This window comes from Lissotriton vulgaris, chromosome 9 (assembly GCF_964263255.1).
Source record: "Lissotriton vulgaris chromosome 9, aLisVul1.2, whole genome shotgun sequence".
Taxonomy (NCBI): Eukaryota; Metazoa; Chordata; class Amphibia; order Caudata; family Salamandridae; genus Lissotriton; species Lissotriton vulgaris.
In genome coordinates this window covers 1,143,865,576-1,143,885,072 of record NC_141697.1, presented here as the reverse complement: position 1 = coordinate 1,143,885,072, position 19,497 = coordinate 1,143,865,576, and the positions used below count along the sequence as shown (strand labels likewise).

Sequence of the window (19,497 nt, the reverse complement as noted above, 5' to 3'; positions counted from 1 at the left end):
ACTCTCTCTCTTCCCGAACTTTACGGCAAGGGTGCAGGAGGCAAGGCACCATTTTGTACCAATGAAGCGCCAACTACGTGAACTTGGAGTTGATTATGCTATGCTGTACCCTGCCAAGCTGAGAGTCAACAGGCAGGGGACGTCTACCATATTCACGGATCGAGGGCGCTTCAGAAGGCCATGAAAGACTGGCGCAGGGACGCGCGACAAACATTGAAGAATGGCCTGCCGACGACTCTGCGGGGGGCTTCCTGGACGACCAGGATTGAAATCGAGGACTACGAGTTGTTGAGGTACTCCAATGACCCGGGGCAACTGTACACTTGGGTGACCCCTCCTATGACTTTTGTTATCAATATTGTTGGCCTGGGCTGCTTTCCTAGTGGAGCTCTATATCCTAGGAACTGATTTTGCTATGGGCCAATGTATCCCCCGGATGTGTGGGGGGTGAGGGGGGTGTTCTTATGGACGACACGTCATCAATACCACATTCTTCGCACATAACCCCTCCAATACATTGTACATACAGAGCTTGGGAATGGGTGGATGCCCTCTGACCTCTGACCTCCTACTAGTGCACTGGATGCAAGAGACGTGATTGATGTCCGGGACTGGTGTTCCTGAGGTAGGGTGGTATGGACAGTCATAATGCGCTGAAGTCCTTCACGGTTTTAGGGTCATTATCATGCTGCATGAGGACACATGCTATAACTTTTACTTTTGCTTTAGAGGCGGGGGTGGGGGGCTGCAGCGAGTTACACAGAGAGACGTAGTTATAGACTTGTTATAAGCGAGTTACCTACGCCCCTGCGTGTTACCCACTTTTTTTATGAGGATCCTCCACTTGAGGGTCCTTTCTCATATTTGATTTGTATTTCGTATTTTGTATTTTGTGTTGACCTTGAGGCTGGTGGGAGGAGGGTTGTGGGTGGAGGGGGATTTGGAGTTATGAGAGGGGTTGTAGCGCGGTTCAGGCTGGGTGGGGAGCTGGGACGCGGCTGAGTTGGGGTGGGGCAGGCTTGAGGGGGACTAAGGGTAGCTTCATATTTTCTTCTTTTGGAGCAGTCTGTGGGTGGGGGGATTGTTTGTTTGTTGTTTTTGAAAAAGGGACTCTTGCTGACGCGGGCGTGACTCAGCAGATGCGCTGGTCGATGAAAAGGACAATTACATCTACTTACCTGCATACACCATTTCCCCCGACCTGATACAGCAGTTGCAAGACAATGACACTATCACATTCCTGACATGAAATGTTAGAGGACTGATTGATCACAGAAAGGTCAGGCGTGCGCTTCAGTACCTCTGGAGACATGCAATAGATATAGCACTACTTCAGGAGACCCACCTGCGCTCAGACAGCCCGACGCTACGCTATAGGGGTTTCTATAACAACATACACGCTGCAGGTTTCACCTCTCACGCCAGGGGCGTCTTAACTTGGGTGAACCCTAAGGCCTCACTGACAATGACCCCAGTTGCCACGGACGATGAGGGACGCTATGTCATAACGAAATATGTTGGTTGACGCCTACACTGCGCTCCCCACAGACTGGGGATGAATTATCTGCGGTACAGGTGGCGGCCCGTTTTTTGGGAATATTATGCCACACTATACGCTTCTAGGGGGCCTGCTTTGGAGGAACGCATTCTAGGCAACTATTTAACACATACCCTGGCTGACTGAAACGCACCGCGCGTTCCTGGTCCGCCCATTTGAAAGAGAGGAAATTGTTTGGGCATTGTTGTCAATGAAAGCTGGCAGCGCTCCGGGCAGCGATGGCTTTCCGGCCTCTTTTTACAGAACGTACTCTGATTTGCTGATACCTCGCTTATTGACGCTAGTTGAGCAGATGCGGAGGCGGGGGAAATGCGCCACGATGCGGGAAGCTATTATCGTAGCTATCCTTAAGCCTGGGAAACCCCCTGAGGATTGCGCTTCATACAGGCCATTGTCGTTGCTTAATGTTGACGCGAAGATATTCGTGAAAATTATTGCCAACTGTCTGAGCCCACTGATTCCCACGCTTGTGGCCCCTGAGCAGGCAGGCTTTGTTCCCAACCGTAAGCTAACTTATAACCTACGGACCGTGTTCACGGCATTTCAACATACATACCAGGATGTGCCTGCGGTAGCAGTTTTCCTGGATATGGAAAAGGGCTTCAATTCTGTCGAGTGGCCTTTCCTCCGACTGGTGCTGCGCCGCATGGGGGTGGGTGACCTTTTCATTCAGCTACTGAATAAGCTTTATGCTTTCCCAGCGGCGCGGGTCCGCATAGGCTCGCCCACGACTGAGCCCTTCCCTGTAGGCTGAGGCACCACACAGGGCTGCCCCCTTTCCCCCATCTTGTAAGCCTTGGTTGCGGAACCTCTGGCTTGCACTCTACGAGAATACCACAGCCATGTGGTATCCAATTTCCCAAGTACAACTTGATAGTGTCCACGTACGCGGACGACACTCTACTATATGTGCGACACCCGGAAGACAACCTCTCGACCGTGCTACGCGAGGTAGTACTGTTCAGTTCGTTCTCGGGGATACACGTGCACTGGATCAAGACAATAATGTTCCAGCACATCCCTGCCACTAGAAGGATTGATTCGGACTATCCCATTCAGTGGACCACTGATTCAGTCCGCTACTTAGGTATCCGGCTACATACTGATTCAGAGGTGGTCCTCAGGGAGAATTATGGGGTGGCAAACTCTAAGCTTGAGTACGATGTGAACAAATGGATAAATCTGCCCTTGCCATTGATGGGCCGTATATCCTTGCTAAAAATGATCGTCCTACCCCGTTTCTTATTTCTCTTCAGTAATATTCCAATGATCTTATCGTGAACATTCTTTTGGTAGCTCCATGCTATGGTGCTGCGGCTGGCATGGGTTGGGAAACAGCCCAGGGTGGCATGGGACATTCTCATCCGGCCCTATGAGGAGGGTGGCTTACACGCTCCGGACTTGGAGTTATATTATCGAGCAGCACAAGGCGCGCATGCGTACGGCTGGATACATGGCCCGGCCAAAGCGCCGCACTTGCGAATTGAAGCAATAGTGGCCGACCCGACTCCGCTGCCGGCACTGATGTCCTGACCTAGAGACCGGCGGACGGGCATCCTAGATTCTCTGAATGTTGTGACACATGCCTGGTATCACCTGATGGATGCTCAGGCTTGCTCGTTGCTCTATGCCCAGGGTGCGCAATTGGCCTGGTGTTCATGGCTTGACTCCTGCAGGGATAGAGTTGTGGTATTGGCTCTAATTAAAATGAATATCGCCAACATAGGCGACCTCTTTACAGACGGTAGAGCTCGTACCTGGGAGGATTTAGACCCAGAGGAGGATTGTGGCGTTCTGCTTCTACTGCGCTTCCAGTTTCACAGAGTTAGACATGCTTTAAAAAGGCTGCTAGGCGAGGATATGACTGAGCCCCAGACAGTCTTGGCGTATAACTTTGTTGAGACCGCTAAAACGCCGGCTAAATTAATTACGAACTTGTATCGCATCACACTTGCAGAACGGACAGTGGATTATACTAAACCTCGCCTGGCATGGCAGGCTGACTTGGCCACTGACCTCCCTGAGGAAAGGTGGAGATACTGCTGCGCTAATGTTAAGAGTGTGTCTTTGAAAGGTCGCCACCGTCTGACGCACTTTAAATTCCTGAGTAGGGTTTACTATACCCCTGAGCATTTGTTTCGATACTGGTTGACAGAGACCTCAGGCTGTGAAAGATGCAGGGAACAATCTGCCGATTTTTTGCACTTAGCTTGGCTGTGCCCGAAGGTTTCTGACTTTTGGTGCGCGGTCTATGGCGAGGTAAACAGAGTCACTGGTCTGTCGCTGACCCCATCTCCGCTGCTGGCCCTACTTGGGGAATTCTAAGGATATTGCACCTGCAAGGCGGAGGCTTGTATATATGCCCTTCTTGGTTGCCAAACGGTGCGCAGCGCTCCACTGGATGCGGGGACCGACTCCGATGCTAGCTAAGTGGTCTAGTGATATGTTATATTGTTGTACGCAAACTGAACTATATAGTGGACTGCTTCCTCCCCGTAACCGTCCTAAGAACTACTGGGTGCTGTACTTGGAGAGGAGATCTGCACAGGACACTGGCGATCAGAGCGAACCCCACTTGGAGGACTCATCACAGCACACTGACGAGATGACACTTGTGTAGCGGACACTGACTGGGGCTACTGATTCTGGGTGCGGAGTGGGAGCGGGTAGTACGACAACGGCTTGTGAAGTGGATGCTAATTATAGATGTGTCAAAATTGATGCTTGTGAGGGGGTGGTTATACCTTGGTCCTTGATTAATGTATTCAGGTCGAAGAATAACTGATTCATTATTGTAATGTATGTACTGGCTCCGTGTCCCTTGATTGCAAGTTCTTGAAACGTCAATAAAAACAATATTTAAAAAAATTAAGAAAAGTACCTGGCTCACTCTTGTTACTTCAAGTCGATAGCATTTCAGCATAGAAATTGACATGGTGCAATAACACCAAAATGGCAATCCAGCAGAGAAATAGAAACCTGACATTTCTTAACCAAATTAGTTAACAGAGCAATATTAAAGAAATAAATGATGTAGGGATCAAGAATATTAGATAAATAACAAATGGAAAGTCACATCTATTTCTATTGGGGGCAAGAGACTATGAAGCGGGTACCAACAGCTGTTGACCAGTGATGGAGAGGGTGGTCTGATGAAAAACACATCTCCAAAAAGTTTACCTTTCTAACCTTCACGGCCTAAGACATTACAGTGATGTGAAAAGGTTTTTAGAAGTTCGCGATCAAACGTCAAGCGAAGTAAATAAGCTTGAGAAAATAAGCCATTAGATTATGATTTATGCGTCGCTCAACGAGCAGCGTGGCAGGAAGGAGTGAAACTCATTGTTGTAAATATAAACATTTCGCGAATACATTTGTAGAGGATGAAATTCTGTTTCCCTCTCCGGATTTGCAAGCTATAGAAGGTACAAACTGCACAAATATTCATGAACAGGGGTAACATACTGCTTGAACCACATATGGACACAGAGAAGCCTGCAAAATGAATGCTCGGAAAATACTTAAATAAAAAGAAGTTGAAAAAAAGCAAAGATTAAAATATGTTTCACCTCCATATTCCTGAATGGATTTTACAAAGGCTTTTGCTTTTTCTATATTGCTTTTGTTTGCTTTAAGCATGACATTTTGATATCTAGTCACAGCTGAATGGAACGTAATTAAGTTAAAATGATCCTCTGGACTTAGGTCCTCTAAAATCTTCAGAAGAGCCTCTCTTGTCTGTAAAGAAAACAACAAAAAACAAAAGAAACCTTGTTAGTTTCTAACTAGCAGTACTCTTTAAGGACATACAAATTACATATTAAGGGGGCATCTTCACAAAAGTATTTTGAAGTATATTAAGAGGTACTCTAGGCCGCATGCATCATTGTTGCCGTTTGCGATTTCTTAATTGCGAAAATTAAGGAATCGCAATTAAGAAATCGCAAACGGTTATGCACCAAGAAATCGCATTTTTTTTGTGATTTCTTAAACTTCCTTAATTGCGATTCTCAATTTGCGAATCGCAATTAAGGAATCCCTTCCCATTGATTCCTATGGGCCTAGAGGCCCATAGGAATGAATAGGAGGTCATTCTCAATTTGCGATGAGCAAACTGCGAATCGCAAATTGAGAATGCAATTTCAAGGGTGCAGGTGGGGGGTCCAAAGGACCCCCCCCCCTGCACCCCTGAAATATAACTTTAAGGGCATTTTTCGCACACACATGCCCCAAGGTCATGTGTGTGTTTAATTCGCAAATTTAAAATGTTCTTGCATTGCGATTTCTTAAATGCAATCGCAATTTTAGAAATCGCAACATGATTGCGATTTCTAAAATTGCGAAAAACATGATGCACCCCAATTTTGTCAATTGCATTCACAAACGGCCAAAATTTGCGATTCGCACCGTTTGCGAATGCAAATGACAATGATGCATGTGCCCAATAGTATTTTTTTACTCTTGCATGCATTTGTCAACTGGGCACCAAATATCTACAAGGAAAAGAACATTGAAATATTCCTATACAATCAGTACAAGTAGAAAAGACTGCCTTTTATGCATTTTAACTAATATGAAGGTGGACGACTCATTGAAAGATTACTCCTGTAGTGGCAATTCATGTACTCAAAATGCTTTTGTGAATCAGCCCCATAGAGTGGCAGTACAGCAAAAGCTATGCCCACCTTCCAGTATCTCTTTAATGCAATCTGCAGCTTGTCTGGTTGTACTACAAAGTCACTAGAGGAAAATAAGATACTTTCATCCTTGATCAGTAATATCAGGAGGGCACTGTAAATCTTTACTCCCATGTTACATGTAAGCCAGCAGAACCCCTTTGTTAGCTCATTCAAAGAACATAACTGCTACTCACGCTATACAAAGATAATTTAATTTAATTTTGGGATCCTAGAATACTGATTTCTGTCTGAATGAAGTCATCAAACTCTACAATAATAGCTCTCTTTAAAAGTAATATTGTAAAGCAGGTGGAAAAAAAAGTTTTCTATTAAATCTGAAATGGAAAAGGTGTGAGGAAAAAATGGACCTTTAAGTTTTTTTCCTGTGAACATTTTACGAGAAAAAACACAGCAACATATCTGCAAGAAAGGGGTGTTAGATGGGAGACAAACCAGAGGGAATCGATGTGAATACACTGATTAATGTGGTAATTCCCCATTCCCACTGAAAAATTGAAATACTCTGGTAATTCTGCACCCTAGCACTACTGCATCACATGATATCAGTAATTTCTGGTGCGGAAATACCACAGTGGAAATACCACTGAACAGGGGCGGCCTTAGGCATGTGCAAGCTGTGCACCTGCACAGGGCCACCAAACCCCAGGGGCCGCCACGTCCATATATATGCTTACACCCACATGCATCAATATCAGCATTTGCGAATTCTTATTTGCGAAAAATAGCGAATCGCAAATAAGAATTCGCAAAAGCCTATGCATCATTTTTTTCGCAAATTTTATGCGAATCGGTAAAAATCGCAATTTTTACCGATTCGCATTAAATTTGCGATTTTTCAATTGCGAATTTGCAATTCCCATTCATTCCTATGGGCTAAAAGGCCCATAGGAATCAATGGGAATTGCGAATTCGCAATTGAAAAATCGCAATTCATGAATGCATTTCAAGGGTGGAGAGGGGGGTCCAATGACCCCCCCTGCACCCATGAAATGTACTTTTCAGTACAAGTTACATACACACATGTCCTTAGGACATGTGTGTCTGTAATTGCACAGTTTAAAAAAAGCAATTTAAAGCATATTTGAACAATTTCGCAAATTACCACGAGGTTCAACCACGTGGTAATTTGCACTTCCAGTTTCGAAAATCGCAATTTAAAAAAAAATGATGCATTGTTTTTAAGGAATTGCAAATTTGCGATTCCTTAAGAGCAATCGCATTTTTGGAAATCGCTAAAAATAGCGAATTGTCCAAAAATGCATGATGCATACTAAAAAGGTATTTAGGAATCGCAAACGGCCGATTTTACCAAATCGCACCGTTTGCGATTCCTAAATAGCTTGATGCATGTGCCTATTAATATATTAATCCTCAGAGGATGGATACATATTTGCGTGGCGGCCCCTGGCAGAGATTTGGCGGCCTCCGGTTCTGTTCCACTTCCAAACACCCTGACCCCCTTCTTCACTGGCCTCCGCGCTCCACCCTGCCCGGACCCCCTCTTCCGGGGCCCCCTATCTACGCTCCCTGCCCAGGGCCGCCATGAGCCTAGAGCCGCCCCTGCACTGAAATTACTGATATCATGTGGTGCAGTAATGAGGTATAATATGTTTTGAATGGATGTAGACTGTTGGTCTAACAATGACATGCTACATGGATAAGCACAACATTTTGCAAGTATTTTACTTCAAACACAAATTTACACGTGTCAGTGGTTTTAATAACTTTTGATACTTGTAACCTAGGATCAATTCTTCCTAAGCTGAAGCCATTGATGGGTTTCCTGGCCAATTTCTTCCCATTGTCGCTTAAAAAGACCATAATCTTCCGGATAAACCACACATGGAATGAAGAAAAGGAAACCAACAGTGATACCCAGCAAGATAAGAGCAAACCTGAGACAAACTGAGGTCGTAGGGCAGACACTCACGTTATCTGTGGCCGTCGGGGCCTCATCTTTTCAGGCCAATATTGTTCTCTACAGCATGATGAGAAAGCCATTGAAGGGATCTAGTACCCATGTGAAAAGTAAACCGAACTTTATTGTGCGTTTTAATTTAGTTTTTGTATTAGTTCAGGCAAATGCTTTGACTTAATTCTTTAGCTGTGTCCATAAAATGTTCACTACAGTCAATCAGATGATGTCCTCCGCCCCCAAACTAAACATACCAAGGAAGTGTCTTTCTTTATGGATGTCGGGCTCATTGTCAATAGCATCATTGTGTCATGAATGCAAAGCCATTAAATAAAAGAAAAATGCTACCTACCTGCACAATCTTTTTGCCGTACATGGAACCACTGGTGTCAATGACAAACACAACGTTTTTGGGAAGTGCTGGCATCTGAGATGGTGCAAAGTAGTGCACAAAATATCCATTTATTATCTGAGAAACAGAATTGCAATTAAAGTAAGTAATCAGAAATAACAATTGAAAGAACAAGAGAAGCTGTTAAAGACATAGCCAGCGTGGGGAAGAAAGCACACAACATGTGTATATTCTGGTAGCACTTTTGTTGAATAGAAATTTTCAAGTCTACTGAAATACTGCAGACACTACTGCATTTCCACTTTCTGCGTGGAAGGCTTACAAGATATCAAATATTCACATTCACAAGCAATGACATTTGAAGGAAATTAATTAAATTCCTAACTTCTGCCTAAACTTTGTCATGTAGCACACCCAGTTATTTAAGTACTGTAGTGCCTAGGAGCACTACCTACCATTTAAAAAGGCACATTTCTCTTTATAGGACATTAAACGGTGCCAATATTCTAGATTAAGATAACAACAACTAGGAAGTGATATAAAGATATTCCATATATGTGCTGATCTAATCTCTATTTGTTTTCGAGCAAAATGCAGGCTTTATTCCTGCTCAAAAAATGGACATCAATGTAAACACTTAAGTGGATGCAAGAATCATGGAAAATTGTCAACTCTCACAGAACGATGTACATGCTGTTAGGATACCCTTGCTCCATTGTCAGTCTGCATGTGCTTACTCCATTTGTATAGAATGTGGCCATTTTTACTTGACACCTGGGCCCTCATTACCAGTTGGGCTGAGATGGCGAAGCAGCGTGCGCTAGGTAAATTGTTTTATTTATTTAATTACTTACCTTACTCCTGTCCATCGTATGCCGGCCTCCACTAACGGCCCACCCTGCCCTTCCCCCGCCCCACAGAACTCCCTCAGCGAGCCGCCACTGGGTATAATGTTTTGGGGCTTTCTATAGTGATAACTGGTGGAAGAGTATGTTGTAAATACAGGAAGAGACCTTGAGGGATTCTGTTGGATAGCACCATGTGGTGTCACTGTGCTCACAGAAGATTAACTCAAGTGTGTAGCACATGATATGATATACCAGCCATGTTCACACTTACTTGTACGTCACCAGCAGATGTACCCCGTTTTACATCATAATTTATCATCAGGTCCCCATCCAGAAGAGTCTCCTCAAGACCGTCTTTTTTGCGTTGTTGGTCCATTGTTGGCTTGAATAAAATATGGGCCTAAATATTAAAGATAATAAGACTTAAATATTTTGCCACGAGAAAGCTTCAGTTTACAAATAGATTGCAAAAACATGATAAAATCACAGGCACAAACATTTGCATAGCAAATTTCTCCAAAATTTTAATGCTGCTTAATCTATGCTTATCTATATAATTTTAACTTCACAAAATATTGGTAGTCAGTACTATCTCGATGATATTGTTGTGCTCTACATTCTGACATACAATTCAATTCTTTATTTATGTTTTGGAATTCATAAGAGATCCACATAAAAGAAATACAACATACATTTGTGCATACACAAACTTTGCATAAAACAAAATAAGAAAGCAAATACTGACAACAATTTGATTCCCAAGCCCTCTAATAAATATCTAAAAAACATTTAAAAAAGTTAAATATATTAAAGCAGAACATTTCATTGGGCGGATTGTACAAAGCATTTAAAAAAGAGCTTGCCGTCAAGATACCCAATTTTAAACATATATGTCTAAACCACTTTCTACGTGATGTCAGCAAGGCTGGGCATATAAAGAGGACATGTACAATATCCTGGGTGGACATATTACAAAGGTGACAAAATGCAGGGGACCCATACCATCTAGATGTTAAATTATTTAGAGGGAGGAGGTCCTGCCTCAAGAGGAACCAAAAACGCCGTATACCGTGAGGTATGTTCCAAGAAACATACGGTTGCATTTTCTTATATAGGCAGCAGTCAATAAATGGAGAGGGGCCTTTTTTTGCAAGAATTGCCTCCCTGTCTAGGCTGAAACTCAATTTCCAAGTGGCCAGTTTTAAAATAGCCTTCAGCTGGTCAGTGGACAATGTGAATAAAGTTAATTAGTCTAATTGCAGGTATTCAACCGCCTTTCTAAAATTCCTCACAATTCTAGAGTGTTCTTTTAAGGATCCCAAAAATTCTTTTTTCATAAGACTTCGCATGGTCCCTAAGTCCCCCGGGGCCAGGCACGACACCCAGCGAACAATCCCGGCTAAAGCCTGCACCCAACTACTGCGGATTCCAAACTCTAATCTAAGGGCAGCCGCTGTGCAGGCAGTATTAACTGAGGCTAATTGACGAAAGATTTTTCCCTCTACAGTATGCAGAAAACCCATTGCCCCAAATCAATTAGTCCAACACCGTAGAGTAGGGATGCTGAAATCTTTGCGCGAAAAACCTCTAGCAAATAAGGGAAATTTCTTTTTCCCGTTGCGCTATAAAAAGCACTCAGACTTTTACCTTGAGCCAGAACCTTTCGAGAATTGTTAGGAACATGATCCTTATCGCTCAAATTGGCAGATATTATCTTCCCTAACAACACATAGGAATTCACCACCTCCAGCCTATGTCCTCCCACCGTCCACCTAAAGTTCTCATATTCCGTCTTTCTCCTACCAGCCATACACATGATTTTACTTTTTGCTACGTTTATTTTCAGGTGATGGTGTTCTGCATATGCGTGAAGTGCTTGTAGACACCTGCGGCATTCCACGATAATATCTTTAAGTCACAACTAAAGACATACACTTACTCCTACACCAATAATGCCGAACAGGGTGTTTGCATATTAAGGCCTTTATTTTTTAATGTATTGCCCATCTTTTAAAGACATGAGTTTGATTTCGCTAGTGGTCAAACTGTGACTGTAATAATGGGCAGGACGGTGCTGTTTCAGTGCTTAAGCTGTAGTTAAATTAGCAAGCTCTGTGCTATATACTAGTAGGCATTTGCTCCTACATGCAAAAACTGTGCATAGATTTGCAAATGTTTTGGTATTTACAATGCTTTAAATTATGTATCACTCTTTGGAAAAATATAGTAAAATGGCAAAATAGTGTGGACATGTGCAGCAGGCATGCCGTTGGCACTCCAAAGGTTTCACCAAGAGCAAGCCTGCCTGCACCCATGTGCACCCAATGCCAGAATATCTGGTCTGTTCACAACCCAGGAAAACTCTACTGCGCTCCTCTGGTCCCTTGATGCCAATCTCCTTACTGCTCCTGCGGTGCAGCACACCCCATTAATGGAGCCTTCACCTGCACCCATTGCAGGTTCTCCTGTAGTCACATACCCACCAAGCTTACTCAAGCACATGCAATACAAGCAACACCCCAACCAATACTAAAAGCTACAGCACACCCACATGCCAACACCCAATCACATGCATGCTACTCGACACATGATCTCTCAGTAAACAAAATCTGGGAACTGCTGAACAGCAACACACCGAACCTCCTCTTCCTCATGGAAACCTGGTTCAACTCCACTTCGGTACCCGGTATTCCTGCAGCAATTTCAGCGGACTACAAGATTGCACAACAGGACCACCCTCACAAGGCAAGAAGAGAACTTGCAGTCATCTACAAGGACTCTATCAAGTACTCAACATCTACAGAGAGAGGGCTACTCCATTCATGAAACATCTTAACTTCAATCTGCAAATCTCAGAGAATTTCACCCTGCATGGAACACTTGCCTAAAGACCACCAGGACTACAAGCCCCCTTCAACAGCCCCCTCACAACTTCCTCCAGAGCCTACATTCTCCTCTGAGACCTCACCTTCCACCTATAAGACAAAACCGAACCCCTGCTCCACAGCCCTCCTCAAACGCCTGAACTACTTTGGAGTTACCAAGCTCACCACAGGACCAATACACATCACTGGAAATGCACTGGAAACCATCGTCACTACCAGCAACAGTTATGTACAACACCACTTTGCTACTCACAAGGACAGACCATGACGCCATCCACTTCCAAATCAAAACACTACAAGCCAGTGCGCCCACCAGCATTAGCTTGCCAAGCACAGGTGGGGCAAAATCTCGAAAGGAGACTGGATCTACTCCCTCAGCTCTGATCAACCCAAACCCACAGACAACCTCAACGAGGACATCAATAACTTCAACAACTGGACAAAGAATTGTCCAGACCCCTCACATCCATCAAACTCAACAAGCAAGAAGATTCAACAAGCCTGCCAGTTGGTGCACAGAGGACCCTTGAAATGTCAAACAACACTGCAAACAGCAAGAGAGAAAAAGGAAAGCCAGCAACAAAGTCACTAATAAAAACACCTATAAAGCTGCACTCAGACGCTACCAACAGCAACTTGGAGGCACTAAGAATAGAGCATTAGCTGAATGCATCAAAGGGATCTCCAGCAGCTCTAAGGAGATTTTCTCAATCATCAAAGACTTCACCACACCCTCGGCCTCCATCAACAACATCATCCTCTCCCAAGAACTGTGTGGTGACCTGTCAAACTTCTTCCACAGAAAAATCGCAAACATTTACAGCAACTTCACACATCAACCCAACCCCAGTGATCTCATCACCAAACCATCCATTCCAAACCAAGACGACCATCTGACCCCTTGGACAACGCTCACCAAAAACTACACACTAACGATTATGTGGACCATCTGCTCAGGGGCCTCATTGGATCCATGCGCCCACTACGTCTAAAGCCTGAGAGCACCAGCAATCTGCATCCCGCTCAATTGCATCATCAACACATCCGCTACACTTCGAAGACTGGAAGTATGCAGCAGTAAATGCCCTCCTGAAGAAGCCATCTGCCACCCCAACCAACTGAGCAACTTCCAACTGATCTCCTGCTCCCCTACCTCGTCACAGTGATAGAGAAGGCCAGCCTCACATGCCACCTCGAATTACACAATTGACTGGAACACACTCAATACGAATTTACAAGAAAATACAAAGCGTGGCTAGGTTGTATCTTGCGCAAACCAATTTACATAGTAATATAATCAAATACCAATGACAAATGCTCCAGGGAGCAAAAAGGTAACGGCCACCCTCGTCCCAAAGAATCCTCTGAGATACAAACCACAGTGGATAAACTGTAATCAAAGTATTGCTCCTAAGCAAACAGAACCTAATAATCAGATTCAGTCATATCAATTTGATCAGTCCAAAAAATATCCAGATTTGATGGTTCACAGTGAAAATTCCTTTATTTTATTATTTATTTTCTTTGTCACAAATGTAGAAGTTTGAAGCAATGTTTCTCAGTGATGATTTCGTACTTACTGTTCATTGCGATGATGCCGGCGGGAGTACTCTCCATGACCTGAACTTATCTGACCCAATACTACCGGACCAGAATTTTGTCCTCTTTAAGAAATTTGGCCTTAAAAGTTGTAGAATCCCGAATGTTGCAAATGAAAGGAATTTCCTCTATCTTTTAGACCCATATTGTATGGGATCTCATACAGGTTATACCTGGAATGTGGTGACGATATTACTAAAGAATTGTTGATGCTCTGATGAAGTCGTCCGGTGGTTTTTCCCTGAGACGAAACATGTGTCCGCTGCTTGGCTACATTTTGTGATGACAACTACTGAATCATCACTGAGAAACATTGCTTCAAACTTCTGCATTTGTGACTAAGAAAATAAAGGAGTTTTCACTGTCAATCATAATTTAGATAGAACCACAACACCCAAACAGCACTCATCACAGCCACTGATAATTTGGACCATTCAGGACCAAGGAGAAATAGCGGCCATCAACCTGCTCAACCTATCTGTGACATTCAGAACACTATCCCACAACACACTTGTCACTTGTCGCCTGATTGGCATATTTAAATTACTTGAAAGTCCCTTGTAGATTGGTATTCCATATAACCAGGTTTTTTTAACTAAATGCTTCCAGTGGGACTGGGGACCATTTAAATGTAATCACCCTTAAGGTAGGCCGTAGGTAGCCAATAGAGCAGGATACATTGTAATTGAAAGATTGGACATGTATTTTTATGTTTAAATGTCCTGGTAGTGTCCCAAAGGAAAACATTGTGTTGCCTTTATTACATTTAATAAGTGCTTCAATTTGATTGGGACCGGGCATTTCTGAAATTGAATTGTAAAATCCTCATTAATCATTAATAGTAAAGTTTGATTTTTAATTACAATTTTTAAAATGTCACTTTTAGAAAGTTGTCATTGTCTGCCCTTACCTAATTTGAGTCTGCAGCCTGCCTCGTAAACTGATAGTTATACTTTGTGAATTTCTCCCACACAGTCACACAATAGGGGGATTAGGTGTGGCTGAATGGGCCATCTTCTGACTGAATGGCGGGGTGGGCTTTCAACTGAATAAGCAGTGCTTTGCCTTCAAACAAAGGACCTATCACCTCCACATTGTCACTGCAGCCAGGCAGGGCACAGTATTCAGGAAATTCATGGACTTCAAATAACCTTTCTATTAGCTTCTCCTATCTCCCAGAGGAAGGTCACAGGATTTAAACATAGGACCCTCAGACCCACATTTATTTTACTTCTAGACCTGCCAAAAGGACTCTCAGAGGACTGCCTACTGCTGTGACCTGCTATGCAATCTGCATTGCTGGACCTGAAAGGGCTACTTTGGTGCCTGGAGCCTGCACTGAACCCTCAAAAGCCAGCCTTACTAACTGAGCATTGCAACATCACCTGCACCCAGGATTACCCGAGTGACTCCAAGTGCTAGTTTGCTAGCCTCCTGTTCAGTGCAACGGGGATACAAAAGGCTCCCAGAATCTTCAACCCACAACTGGACCCAGCCTGAGGGAGTCCTTAACACCTCAGTGGTGTCCCAACATTCCTGGGATGGGGTGCTAAATCTGCCCAGATAGCCAAAATCCAAACCTTGGGACTTGGAAAATTTTGGTTAAAGACTATTTGATAACCAAGAGGAGACAGGTACCAACCTGCTTGTCTATCCACTCAAGGTCCATCACCGATCGGTCTGACTTTGCAGCTGCTCCCGCTACATTCTTCTCTGCAGCAGCAAGTCCTTTCAGGGGTCCTTTGCCAAAAGGCTATCAGACCTTGTGGAACTGTCTTCAACTACTGTTCCCTACCAAGTCCCGCTAGAGATTTTCAACATCCAAAAAAATGACGACATCGGGACATGGAAAACTTCACCTCAGCCTTCAACCCAAGGCTTCCCGACGAAGACGCTCCCTCCTCAAACACCACCTACTGCCTTGCCGCACTGAACTTTACCTTCCCATAATGTTTTGCTCAAAATTTCTTCTGAGTCCGAAGGAAAGAGCTGACTCAGCCCAACCCAGTTCTTGCATGTGACCCATGCTTCATTGCGGTTGGCCAAATTTTTCCCGGTCTCACATGACTAGATGTCCACGGTTGACACTTTGATCTTGTAGGTCCTAGTTGTTTACTAAAAGCTTTAATAATTCATAACTCCAGTTCTATTGATTAGATTTTTGTCATTGTGATGTCAAACAATGTATTAAAATGTACTCTACGTCTCCAAATTGGTGTGGTATTTTTCTTGTGTTCTGTTTTCACTTTGTTCCTGTTTGTCTGCAGTATAAATACTTTGCACATTGTCTCTAAGTTAAGCCTGACTCCTTTTCGTGTCATGCTACCCAGGGATTCGCACAGGTTAATTAAGAGACTTTTTGTGGTTCACCCTTTAAGGCTGCTTGATCAAGGCTTACAACCCAGTCAACCAACATCCCAATTTCTCACACCTTCAAACTGTATACTCTGATGTGAAAGGAATCCCAGAGGAGCTTGTGTTTCTGTTAATATGAATACTGCACGCTCCTGTATTCAGTTTCTGGGGATGGCCCTATGGTATAGTATTTCTGAATTTGAGTATTCTGTATTTTTTCTGGGACTGGAATATATGTTTTTGTTACAAGTACTGTGGGCTACTGGAAAGAATATTTTTTGATCAAGGCTTCATTTTTTTATTTTTTAAGCTAATGGTTTGGTTCCTTGTATATATAAAGTTTAACATTAATTTTCGTTGATTTACTTTGGTTTCTTGTTTAAAAACATATTTTTAGGGGTTTGGAGTGATCAATGGATTTTATACACATACCTCAGATGGACTTTTTTTATGCTGAATTACTTGAATCACAATTTGCGTGTTGCAAATAAGGAATTGTTGCTGAAAATAAAGCAACGGTTCTTAGGTGGATGTGGGCAATGTGCGCATACTTTTTCTGTCACTTAAAGGGAAGGGAGCCGGTGGGTATAGCAGACTCACCCAATGCCCCATTTTGTAAGCTGTGGGAGGTGGAAGCAAAATGCGAGTGGCAATTTAACAGATCAGTGGATAAAGCCCATTGACCAAGAGCTCCTCTAATTATGGATCTTATGTATAGTTTTTTGGAGAAAAACAATAGTCTGGCAAAATGATAAATCTCCCTCAAAGTCCAGATCTGAACAGAGAGTCACATGCAAATGTACATCATAAGAAAGACTGCACAATATAACATCCCATCACTGTGTTGATTCATTCTGAGTGGTCTGATAGCCCTCCTATTGATGTGCTATTAGGCCTGCACAAAAAGAAGTGCCAAAGAACCCTCATAGTTCGTGGCAGCCCCCTCCACTGCTATTCAATTAAGCAGTAATCTCAATCATCCCTGCCAACCGACCTCAATACAACCCTTCAGTTTCCTGCAGTATGAGCACCAAAACCCTCAAAATGAGCTGTGCCACTGACCTTCAGTTCGGACCAACAGGCCCTTTCACTGCCTGATCTTCTGGCCCCTGGAACCTTACAAGTACCTCTACCAGTGCACCTGACTTTGAGGTTCCTTCCCCTGCCATTCTACCAATACATTGACCAGTTCATCTCATTTCTCAACCCAGACCCCATACTATTGTTGTTCAAACCCCTGGTAACTCACATGCCCCATTAATTCATCTAAATCAGGATTTCTGAATTGACAAGAGAAAACCATTTACAAGGAAAGGGAATGCACTATGGAGACAGAGGGCCCTATTCACAGAACTAATTTAAGACAAAATCCTAAACTTACTACTTTTGGTATTCACAGAAGTTAGGATTTTGTCTTAAGTTTGTTTAAGGCAAACTTAAGACAGACTTAAGTTAGAATGTTGTCTTAAGTCTGTTTTAAGACAAACTTAAGGCAAAATCCTAACTTCTGTGAATACCAAAAGTAGTAAGTTTAGGATTTTGTCTTATATTACTTCTGTGAATCGGTCCCATAGTTATCTCAGTTGTCATGTAGGCATAGAGATAATAAAGAGCAAGCATGGACTTCACACTAGACGGAGTGCCTCTAGTATGACTAGCCTTTTTAATTCATTTGAAACTATGGATTCTATCATATAAAAAGTAATCTGAAATTAAGAACGCCCCTTACCTTTGTTTCGCTAACAGTCTTTGTAAGGGCTTCAGACAATTCTTTTGTTAGGAAGTTGCTGCTGGTGTCCAAGGAGCGGATGCCTTGCGGTTCGAAGATGTGAACGTCAATCTGAAGAAAATGCAAAAAAATTGTTTATTTCAAAGCAATGTAAAATATTGTTATACATACAGATACATTTTTCCATTTTAAATTTAATATGTTGGGATTCATTTCCTTAAAAGCACTTAAGTGATGTGTTCTCTTATCTGCCTCTATAGATGAAAAAATCTTTAATCCATAAAATATTGGCTAAGACAAATGATGTCACCTGCGATACCGGGGCCGAGACGTATTGGCGTTCCCAATGAATTTATCCCACATGGCTGCTGTGCATGCACCCCCATGGGGCAATGTGAAAATACATTCTCATGAAACTTAAAGTGACCACCTCCTGAATGATGTCCCAATTAGTTTTTACAACCAAATTAGATGTTATGAAACCAAGAGACATTCCAGAAGCATTTTTGCTGGTAGCTAATAATAATGAAAGATTTGGGTAAGAAAAAATAGACATGTTTCTTTTCAGTGTATGACCCTTTAAGAAAAAGCATTCCCACATGGCCACTGTGCCTACAAGAAATAAAGGGGGGTGGAAGCGCACTCCCTATTTAAGCTGATCTCGGCGCGAATTGCGCCACGCTTTTTATGGGCCCCGATTATTTGTCTTTTGACCAGGAGATACACATCAGTACAGCACAGGAAATTGGTCACCTCTAAACACCAGTTGGCGATCAGCTGTGTTCAGCCAGATTTCCCCTGAGGAAGGGACATCATCGTCCCGAAATGCATCGGGCACTTCATCAAAAAATTGTTTATGTTATGTACTTTTATGCAGAGAAAAGTGTATGAGATTACATTATAATGTCACGTTATCATCAATGAATGTATAATTTTCATTTGAACCAGAAGTACATGGTCACTTTGGAAAAAGTTTAAAAATTTGCTCGAAAGATATATGATATACATAAAAAGTATACTGAGCATTTTTGTGTGATATTTTTGGACTTGATTTATTATACTTCCACAGTTTAAAGTTTTATTCTGAGCATTTAACTATAGAGTCCGGAAGGACCGTACAAGCACAGTGCGCGGCGTGCCCTGCCAACCTTGGCGGTACGTTTTACACTGTGCCTACAAGCATGCCCATGACAGAGCTTGGGTGCTGTTGGTGGGGGGCTGAATGATATGTATTTCACTCTATATAAGGCCCAAACACTGATCTTAGCAATACTGTTTAGCAAACAGTTACATTTGCACAGCTAAGTGTCTCAGTAGCTGTTGAGTGAATGCCTTGGTTCAGCAAAGGGTCTTCTCCCCCCAGTTCATCGCAACTTGGCACTAGCAAAACCTAAAGCCTAATATAAAAATATTGTTGAATTTGAAAATATTGACATTGGATACTGAGGGGGTTACTTTGTCGATGCCTGGAGTATTCGCCCTTGCCATTATCACGGGCTTTCTATAGCTTAGACTAGGGTCTCGTTTAAGTTGGACGCCCTGTAGGAGCACAGGGC

At 43.1% G+C, this 19,497-nt stretch overlaps 1 protein-coding gene across 4 annotated transcripts in view; it reads right to left on the bottom strand.

Moving 5' to 3' along the window:
• The window catches only part of LOC147692932 (inter-alpha-trypsin inhibitor heavy chain H4-like), a 563,260-nt gene that overhangs the window by 471,682 nt on the left and 72,081 nt on the right, over positions 1–19,497 (bottom strand). For all 4 annotated transcript variants that reach the window (XM_086939190.1, XM_086939191.1, XM_086939192.1 and 1 more), the window contains exons 5-8: positions 17,942–18,052; positions 9,645–9,773; positions 8,526–8,642; positions 5,128–5,296 (exon numbers count right to left, since the gene is read on the bottom strand). In XM_086939190.1, the coding sequence (XP_086795316.1) occupies positions 5,128–5,296; positions 8,526–8,642; positions 9,645–9,773; positions 17,942–18,052 (526 nt within the window). The remainder of the gene's footprint in view (positions 1–5,127; positions 5,297–8,525; positions 8,643–9,644; positions 9,774–17,941; positions 18,053–19,497) is intronic.